The sequence below is a fragment of the Populus euphratica genome, unplaced genomic scaffold, assembly GCF_000495115.2.
Source record: "Populus euphratica unplaced genomic scaffold, PopEup_1.0 scaffold649.1, whole genome shotgun sequence".
Lineage (NCBI taxonomy): Eukaryota > Viridiplantae > Streptophyta > Magnoliopsida > Malpighiales > Salicaceae > Populus > Populus euphratica.
Genome location: NW_011500521.1, coordinates 85,835 through 96,466, shown reverse-complemented (window position 1 = coordinate 96,466; position 10,632 = coordinate 85,835). Strand labels below are relative to the sequence as shown.

At 34.6% G+C, this 10,632-nt stretch overlaps 1 protein-coding gene across 6 annotated transcripts; it reads right to left on the bottom strand.

Moving 5' to 3' along the window:
- Positions 1-1,577: 1,577 nt before the first annotated feature.
- RNR2A (ribonucleotide reductase 2A) lies at positions 1,578-7,086 on the bottom strand. Of its 6 annotated transcripts, none has more exons than XM_011011980.1 (10): positions 6,718-7,085; positions 4,826-4,986; positions 4,493-4,541; positions 4,276-4,402; positions 4,074-4,139; positions 3,819-3,935; positions 3,505-3,667; positions 3,348-3,418; positions 2,591-2,709; positions 1,578-1,976 (listed from the first exon to the last, which is right to left on the bottom strand). In XM_011011980.1, the coding sequence occupies exons 1-9, from the start codon at positions 6,875-6,877 to the stop codon at positions 2,595-2,597; spliced, it is 1,029 nt and encodes a 342-aa protein (XP_011010282.1). In that variant the 5' UTR covers positions 6,878-7,085; the 3' UTR covers positions 1,578-1,976; positions 2,591-2,594. The 6 variants fall into 6 exon arrangements, with proteins under 6 accessions (XP_011010282.1, XP_011010283.1, XP_011010284.1 ...); XM_011011981.1 differs by lacking the exon at positions 1,578-1,976 and adding an exon at positions 1,983-2,133; XM_011011982.1 differs by lacking the exon at positions 1,578-1,976 and adding an exon at positions 1,983-2,125.
- Between the last annotated feature and the right edge of the window lie 3,546 nt (positions 7,087-10,632).

The window sequence follows — 10,632 nt, the reverse complement described above, 5'->3', positions numbered from 1 at the left end:
AGCATATGTGATAATATATTGTAGAGGCATTTAAAATACATAAGAACATTAAATGAAGTGAAAGGACATTATCAAGCATGTATTATTAATTAGAAAAATGGGACCATCTTGGTCCAAAGGTTCAACATTTCCACCAAATATTATCGGGAAAAAGAGAGAGTAAAGAAAGTGTTTGTTATCGAATAGGGTTCACGTAAATTTTCAAAGGGCAGATAATTCTTGCATGAACAAATTCGATGTTTATCCACTTCTGGTGACTTACAGTTTAAGAAAACGGTAAAGCATGCAAAAAGGCGGGCTTGCGGGATGTTTAAGATGACTGTAAACACATGCCAGCTTCTATGGTTTCATTAAAAAAAAAAAAAGATTTAAAAAATTATATAGTTTTGTTTCAACAACGAGCTTTTGAAAAAAATTTAATAAAATTATAAAATAAATTAATTATCCCTAATAATTTTAAAATTATATTTGAGATAAAATATAATTTCAATCCCAATCTGTCATAAGTATTAAGAGATTATTGAACTTTGCTATCTAATCATGTTTTTGAATTTTTTATTTTATTTTCTTAAGTTTAAAGTAATGTTTTTTAAATGTATTTTTTATTGTTTTGATGAATCAATATTAAAAATAATAAAGAATTATTATGTTAATATATAAAAAAAAACAGTTCAAAAGATAATATCTAAGAGCCCACAGTATTGATTAATAAAGTGAGGTAGGTGAAATGGGTTAGTCGTCTGTGTTCCTGCAGGTGAAGGTTGGTGATCTGATTAGGAAGTGGTTAAGTGGATGATCAAGTTGTTAATTTGTCTTGGAATCTGGCTCTTCAAAGAGATGTAACAAATAGCTAACATGCTTGAGGCTGAGTCTTTGTCCGTTTGTTTTTGTTTTCATGGTTGTTAAGCGTTTTTATAAAAATTAATTTTTTTTTTTTTGGTTTTCATGTCATTTTTAATTTATTAAAGTTAAAAATAATTTTTTTAAAAATATATATATATATATATTAATATAATTTAAAAAAAAACACTTTAAATTAAAAAGTAATAGTATAGTCATGGTGATAAACTCAAAATATACAGTTGCCAGCCCCACCTATCTGACGTCCAAGGCAAGCAAACATGATTGAAGAACCTATCAGCTATAACACTAATAAATTATGTGAAAAACCAAGACTTTCCCAGCTTTGGCGCGGGTATGGTGATAGGTTACCGGACAGAAGTTTATACCTCACAACCACTCTTGTTGCCAAACATGACACCCTAACACCAAACTGACAGATGAAAGGAGTGGAGAGGAGAGGGACATGATACACTCCAGAAAGCGATAGATTAAAGGCTAAGGCTGCTATGGATGTGGCTCTTAAAAGAATTTTCTGGTTTTCCTTCCCGGGGACTCCATTGGAGATGAAGTCCAGACCTTGAGCATAAGCCTCCCAGACAAGGCTCTAGCCACTCCCTCTACCTCAACATGAGGATTCAGTTTCTTAAGGTCTTTGATTACTTGTAAAACCCTATAGTTCAATCCACAAACAAAACAAAAAAAAAATTGTTTTTTTCCCATCATCTGTCCTGTTACAGATTTGAAATTCCTTGCAAATTTATAATTGACCAGAAGATTACCAGGCTATGCAGAAAGAAAAATCCCCAGATCAAATGGTAAACAACTCAATACTCATTTAATCATGATTACAATAATTACTACTTTGACAAAAAGAAAATTGATTAAAAGCTTATGATAAAACATCACTTATTCATTTAATCATGATGACACTACCACCCCAGCATCAATTCATCAGTTATAGAGGCAGTGGATAAGTGTTTCTTTGATCATGAATGCTTCTGATGGAGTCATCTAGGCAGCATCTTTTCTCTTTCCACCCTGTACATCAAACGACTTTATAGTGAAGTGGTGGGTTAGCAGCATGATTGGAAGAAGGCACCTGATTGAACAATGACTCATTGCAATCTTCCCTCCTAGCAAACGGAGAAGACAACATTTCCTATCATGCATTCTGAATATTTTTGATTCTTCGAAAGCTCTATCATGTTCAAGAATTTAATGAATACAGCTGCATTCCAGCGCAACACACGGTGCAGAGTTCCACTTCCAAGGAGGAATTTCACTAACAAACTCGCACAGTTCCACAAGCATGTCAAAATACATGGGAAGGCTTCATGACACAAAGACAGTTCAAAATCTCTAAGCTTTAAGTAATAATTTCAATTTGTTTAGATGAACTATAAAGAACAAACAAAATATGATACTGACATTCCACCTTGAGACCATAAAATAGTGCAATATTAGGGCATGACACCTCCTGGATTACGACATCCACTAAAAGTAAAAGATATACCAACCAGAAATGATAAAACATATGACAAGTTTAGAAACGGCCCAGTATAAATAAACAATATCAGTTTGCACCGTGGACTACATGCCTTGGATTTGCTACCAAGTAGACTATGGACAAAAAGTCACCACAAAGAATAGCAACCAAATTTTATGATACATGAAGGAGTCATGACAGACGAGGACTACTAAAGAATAGTAACGAAATTTTATGATACTTGAGGGAGTCATGACATACTAGACTAGAAGTCCTCGTCCATCTTGAAAACATAGTTTTTCCCACCATCTTGCAGGCTTGACATAACAGAAGCCTTTTGATAGTCCCCTACCCTTCTCTCAAAGAAATTTGCTTTCCCTCTGCACAATGAAACAAGCAGGTAAAAATAAAACAGTGAAATTTGAGTTCCGAGTAGAAGACATCATACTTGATCCTACCCCCGCCCGGCCCAAAAGCTACAACATCAAAATTCAAAACGTGCAAGGTCAAAACATGGACTTTTTTTCTTTCTTTAAAATGCCCACCAATTTATATGTGAAAAGCCCTTGGTGACATTACCACCTAATCCCATTTTTGCACAACTCCACATTTTAACATGGTGGAAACAATCTGTAGACACGTTATTTGCACAAGTTGTTTTTCAATATCAGTTTTGACCATTACTACCCTGTCCCATTCTTTTACAAGGTCAGACTCCTTTATTTTTCTCACTCCCACACTTAATGTGCTGAAACCACAGACCCACTACGGACCAATGCTTCTAAAAAAGAAACACTGTTTTTGTCCACACAGTTTATGATAGAAGTTTGGACTCCGTGGTTGTTGGGTTTTAAAATAGACTAATTTCCAAGAGGCACCGAGCAGAGGCATATGGTGCTTTGTTGAAAATGATAAACCAGTACTGCCAAAGAGCAAAGAAACAAAAAGTTAAGACAAATGAATCAGGTGAGGATGTCCCAGTCATTTTGCAATGCATTCACAAGGTTACTATACTCACTGCAAGGATATGAATTCCATCCAATCAAAGGGATTTTCAACACTGTACTTCTTCTGATAGCCCAAGGCAACCTGAAAATAAAGAATACAAACATGTAAATTTCCTTTTCTGATGATGAATGACGAAAAAGAAGGGCAGGATATCAATGGAGAAATACCAAAAGACGGTCAGCAACGAACTTTATGTAGTCGCTCATCAGTGTGGCATTCATGCCAATCAATGCACATGGCAAGGCCTCACAGACAAACTTGGTCTCAATTTCCACTGCTTCACCAACAATATGATAAACTTTTTGCCAATGAAGTTTCCTCTGCAACAAACTGTAAACAACAAAAACATAGATGTTTCCAGTAAATGTTTTTCCCATTATATAAGAAACACCAGGAGATCTGTGCATCGATGTGGCTCAAGTATTAAAGTCAACAATTAAAATATATATAAAGAAAAACAAACAAGAGAGAAAAATCTAACCTATAAAGAAGGCAAGCAAAGTCGCAATGCAGCCCCTCGTCTCTAGATATTAGTTCATTCGAGAATGTCAAACCTGGCATCAAGCCTCTCTTTTTAAGCCAGAAAATGGCACAGAAGCTGAGACCGACAATATACAAACATCGTATATAATCTTAATGTGCGATATGAATGCCATTGGAGGAAAAAAGAAACAAAGATCAAATATCACAAATAACATATAGCAGTATTTTTTTTGTAATATTTGAAGATCATTACCTTCCTGAGAAAAAGATTCCTTCAATACAAGCAAAAGCAACAAGTCTCTCTGCAAAAACCATGGAACTGAAAAATGGAGAAGAGTGAGAAATTACTAAAAGCATATGTTTCAGCAGGAACACAAGCTCGCAAAGCACTTCTAATCCTCTTAGCAAAGTTTTTATTTACTGTTTTAAAGGTATCAGAGAAGAATGTTGGACACCTTTGGATCCAATCCAATGCCCACTTTGCCTTCTCAGCCACACAAGGAATATTTTCAATAGCATTAAACAACCTACACTTCTCCCTTGAGTCCTTGATGTATGTCTCCAAAAGCAAACTATACATCTCTGAAGATGAGAAACATAAATTTTCTGAATCACGATGTTTGTAATGCACCATATGAGAAAATTCCACTAACTTCACACACAAAACTCTACCAGAATGAATGTTCTCCATTGCAATTTGAAATCCATAGAATGCCCGGGCCTGAGACAAAGAAAATGCCTTATTATTAGACAGTCAGCTTGGAAAAACCAGAAGCTGATTGCTCAAAATATGCATCCTTGACTGCACCTAGACCACAAAGGATCAGCTTAAAATGAATATGAAGTGGTCATAGATTGTCAGAAGCAGTATTGGGTGATTGAATTCAACACACAATAAACAACTAGAAGCAAGCATGATATTTAAAATGAGGTCCAAATACAGGTAGAGCATGAATATACCCATAGGTAACAAAAGATTCTTAGGAGCTTAGCCAATAAACTCACCTCCGGAATTTGAACATCATTTAGAAATCTTGCAGCCAAATTTTCCAAAACAAACCCAGCAGATGCAGCAAAAAATGCCAGCACATGGCTTATGAAGTGTTTCTCTGAATCAGACAGTGCTTCCCATTGCTGCATGTCCTGGGAGAGATCAACCTCCTCAGCTGTAATAACACTAACAAGTTAATTAAACAAATTGATGATAACAGGTAAACAAGGCAAATAAAAAAATGAGTTCTCAAGAAGAAACAGCATGTAGGGAACCTGAAATTTCAACAAACAGAGATATCAAGAGAACATTCATCAGTAACTCAAAAGAGAGGGGAAGGAGGGGCTGCATCCTCTCATACCATCACCATTCTTTCGTATCATATCCACCAACACACTAACAATACTCACAACATGGCAGTTGGCATTGCCTTCTTCTTACAAAATATCAGTAGAATAATTATTGTCTGGCCAGAAGCGATCAACCTGTTTACTGTAATACACTTCATTAATACATGTTCATGAGAGCCCCAACATTATCATTGTAGAAGAGTGCATTGATCTTCTTCGTCACAGCAGTAAAACAAACTTCACCTATTGTAACCAATACAGCTCCCTCCAACATTGTTGGATGGACAGAGGGCACCCATGAAATCAAAACAATTTACCTTTTGAACAGGCAGCTTATCGTGTACTGAAATGGAAAAAAATCAGCTTCACCACATCCACCTTTCTACAAATTACTGCCTACCACTCATTGCTGTTAAGCATAGCTAACATACTTGAATTTGTCGAACTTACTTTTTGGCATGACAAGACTTCTCAATTGCATAGCTCACAATCTTGCCTATATCTACTACCCTGCTTTGATTCTAAAGAAAGCATCTTCACCCATTACCATAAACCACAGCTAATATACATGAGATTTTTAGAACTTACTCTTTAGCATAATGAGACTTCTCAATCACATAGTGCTCACATCATCTTCTCCATATCTACCACCCAGCTTTGATTCCATGGACAATGTCTTCTTCATTGTCTTGTTCTATTGGCGAGATGCAACAAAAGTACAGAAGAAGGCCCCCATAAGACAACTCTGTTCCATCCAAACCAGCACCATTTCTTTCTCAACTCTTGGTTTTCGCTAAATTTGAAATGCATATATATTATCATTTAGTTCAGTGTCGGGTAAGACCTCCAACTTCTGAGCACTCATCTCCAATCATGTGTAACATCATCATCGAGTTGGATGCACCATGAGATATCCTAACTAATGACATGCCAAATCATTGTTTAAAGCGAAAGGACACTATCTCTATAATCAATCCAGTAAACTCTGCAAAATTACATATAAACTCACATTCCTATCAGACCCGAGACAGTCACATATCATGTACCACTCTAAACCAAGTTGCCAGGACAGATGTTGATGAATTGAATCCAGATTAATTATATAATACCACATCCTGACTGTGAACCATGCTTCCAAATATTTGAACTACCTAGTAGCGGATAAGGAAGAAAAGACATGCGCACACTTCTCCAATTCTCTGCACATAAAATAAAGGGGTTGGCTGGCTTCTTCTTATACAGAAGCAACAAGCTCACATTCGAATTTTCCATCTCAGCAATCCTCGAAATCCCACTTATGGAAAGACATAGTATTTATAGGAAAGAAGGTTTTTCCTATAAATTGATACGGAAAACGGTTCCAAATTTAATAGAAATTTGATGGAAGGAAGCATTTTTACAATACAACAAAGGAAACCCACTTTCCAAAAAATAAAATTCCCTCTTTCCATCAAACTAACTAGCCATGCAATTGCACATGCCCACTACAAAGAAACAACCAAACCAGAGCGAGAGACAGTTAACAAATTAAGAGAGAGAATAAAGGAGATAATTACCTGTCCAGAAACTGGCCTCAGCCTTCTTATACATCTCCCAAAGCTCCTTATATCTGATAGGAAACATGCAAAACCTCTGGTTTTGTTCCTTCAGTATTGGATCCTGTTCGTCTTCTTCCCTGATTCTTTCACTTTCTGTTCCATTTCTTAAAGAACCCATTTTCTTTTTTTACAGTTTTTCTTTTGTGGAGAAAGGAAAATAAAGAAGAGAAGCCCTACAAAAACCCTTCTTGCCTACAAAGAGTCACCGTCAGAAGGCATTTGTGACTGATTTTCACCTTTTTGCTTCCTCCTTTGGTTTTGTGCAATGGGAAAGGCACAGGGAATTTTGGAAAACAGTCTCGTTTGAACTTTGAAGTAAAAAATATTCACAGCTTTTATTATCATTTACTCCAATACTTTAGTGTCTTCGCTACCGGGTGCAAGGTACTGTTTTTCATGTTCAAATATATTAAAAATATATATTTCTATTTTTAATATTAAAATAATAAATAATAAAAAATTATTATTTTAATATTATTTTAAATAAAATACACTTTTAAAACACATCCAAAAACAAAGTAAAGTTACTCTTTTTTCTATTAACTTTTTTTTATTTTTTATTTTTTATTACCTAATTTTATTATACAAAAATTTAAATTATAGTTAAAAGATAAAATTATAAAAAAATAAATCACAATGTAAAATAAAAATAAAAAACACTTGTCTAATCTATATATATAAAAAAAAAACAGGGAATTTTGGAATACAGTCTCGTTGGAACTTTGAAATAAAACATATTCACAGTTTTTATGACTATTTACTCCAATAATTAGTTTCTCTTTGCAGCCGGGTGCAAGGTACTGTTTTTTGGATTAAAATATATTAAAAAAATATTTTTTATTTTTAATATTAAAATAAAAAACAAAACTAAAAAGTATTGATTTAATATTATTTTTAAAAACACATTAAAAAATAAAAGTTACAATATTCTTAAACGCTAAAACATTTATATTCATGTAAACACGGTAAGGTTGCTTTTTTACTTATTTTTTTATTTATTTAATTATTTTATTACCTAACTTTCTTAAACTAGAATTTAAAGTCGGTGAAAAAAATATTTTTAAGCCCATTTATTTTCTTTCTCGTCCGATTCAATTAACTTTGTCATAACTCAATTCTGAATTATTCTCTAAAAAATTATTTTTTTAAATAAAAATAAAAAAAATAAAATAATGGTTGGCAACATGAAGAAAACAGGCCGGAAAATCAAGCTGCAATTTTTAAAAGAAATTCAAGATCTAATTGCACCCCATTATGCCCAAGAACAGATAAAAAAAATACAAATTTAAGCTCAAATTAAATGATTTTCGGATGAATTTGTATAAAAATTAAGTCCAATGACATAATTAAATTTTTAATAGGCCAATTCGATTTAATCATGGATCAAATTAAATTTTAATTATGTTTAAGAATTAGCTCAATTGAAGGATTTAATTAAGTGCAAAGACTTAATTATACTTTAAATGGGTCAAATTAATTTTATTTGGGGCATAATTAGTGAAAAATTAAGTCCAAAGGACATAATTAAATTTTTAATAGGCTAATTTGATTTAATCATGGGCCAAATTAAATTTTAATTATATTTAAAAATTAATTTGGGTCCAAATGAAGGATTTAATTAAGTGCAAGGACTTAATTATACTTTAAATGGGTCAAATTAATTTTATTTGGGGCTTAATTGATAAAAAATTAAGTTAGGGAGCTTAATTTAGGCTTAATTGAGAAGAATGAAATTTTAAGAGACCAAATTTAATTTTTACCAAGTTAATTGATTGAAATTAGGGGCAAAATTGCAAGAAAATTCAAGTTTTGGGGTCAATTAGGGGTTAAATTGATAAAATTCACATCCAGGGACCAATTGGCAAGAGGTGCCACACTTTAGGGGCTTAATTGAGAAAAACCGGGAGTTGAAGAAATTGAAAGTTTAATGGTTAATTAGGGGTTAAATTGATAAATTCCAAGACCATGGACCATATTGTAAAAGGCGTGTAGCTTCGGGGTTCCAATTGAAGTTCAGGAGGGGCTTAATTGCATTAAATCCGAAGTTTAAAGTCAATTAGGTGTTCAATTGAAAGAAATTAAAAGAAAAGGGACTTAATTGAAATTTAGTAAAAATTCCTATTTCAATCCAAAACGGTGCTATTTTACCAAAAAAAAAACAGAGAGAGAGAGGATCAGACGATGCGTCGTCTAGTCACTGTTCATTGTCTTCTTCTTTTACCCGGTTAAAACTGGTTTGGTAGCTTACTTTGCAAGTGCATTTAATGCACTAAACGTCCACCAAATTTAACCAAACTTGCACGAAAATGATCATCTGCAGTTCCTCTACATCATGGTGTGAATAGTTCAGTTAGAATGACAACCCATCGGCGTAAAATCCGGCCTAAACATGCCAACTCAGGTAGCTTTTTCGGCAGATTTGACAGTGAATCATGCCTACTTTGAACCAACGGTTGGGATCCTTCCCAACAGAATCAAGGGCTACAATTTTACCCCAACATAGACAAAATTGTCCTTTTCCACCGCCTATAAATAGAGGTGGATTTGATGGCCTAAGGGAGGAGCAATTGGGGTCCAAAGTCGGAGAAAAACCTGCCCTTCTGCCCCCGTTTCTACAACTTTTCCTTCCCTCTCTCCCTCCTTCGTTCCCTCTCTTCCTCCTTCGTTCCAGCCACCAACGACCTATACACCACCAGCTCCGCCACAGGAGACCACCTATCGACCACCGAGAGCCACCTCGAGGTCCTCCTTCTCTCCTCTACAGATTTCCTTTTTCTGCTTCTTCTTCTTTCTTTCTCCGTCACAAGCAGCCAACGCTGCCATCGTCTGCTCCACCAAAACCTTCTCCAACTGCACGACCGAGACCCCACGCCAGGCATCTTCCTCCTCCTTGCTTTGCCTTTTTCCCGTTCTTTGTCCTCCCCCGTCGTGGCTGCTGCATGCAGAATTCATTTCTGCATGCAGCAACTAATTAATTAGCTACCCTTATTTTGGGTCGGGTGATTAGTACTTAAAAGTGCATTTTTATCAAGATTTTATATCATCATTTTGCACTTGAAGTATCAATAACTCCTTAATTAAAGCATGTTTTATAATAATATATCTAATAATATAAGATACCTTTAAATTGTGGTAAATATTTATTTTTAATGCAGGCCTATCACATAAATGAAAATATTGATTGATGACTTTAAGAACTTAAATTACAAGGGCAAAGAGATGGTCAAACTTAGAAAAGAGATGTCGGTGCAATCCAAACCAGAACACTGTTCGGTAATTGGGTCATATCTAGAGCTATATATCTCAGATTTAGGTCCAATTTATATGGATGGAAAGGTAAGACATAGGCCTACAACTTTCATATGGAGCCCAAGATCTAAAAAGGCCATTATCAAGTCCAAATTGTAGCAACAACAAAGAAGCCCGAATCTGTCTTCCAGCCCGAGCACTGTTCGGTATTTTGGCCATATCTGGAGTTCTAGAAGTCCAAATGAGCTGAATGTTTTACACAAGAAAGCTGAGACAATTGCCTACAACTTTCATGTTTACAACTGGCTCCAATTTTGACGTTATCAATGACGTTTTGGGCAGACAAGAGAAGATAAGGATTGTCACCAAGTCAAAAGTTGGTCACCCACTTATCAATTAGTCATCAAATCAATAGTTCCCAATTTTGGCCTATAAAAGGAGGCATTTGCCATGCATTTAGGCATCTTGGTGTTCAGATCAAGATCATGCTCTTCCTTTCTCTCTTTGTATTTTTTATGCTTTGTTTTCATTAATATTAAGTTTATGCCTTTCATTTCCTTTCCTTTACTTAGTTAACTTTTATGTTCTTATTTTGTTTATCTATTTTGCTTTCTTTCATTATGT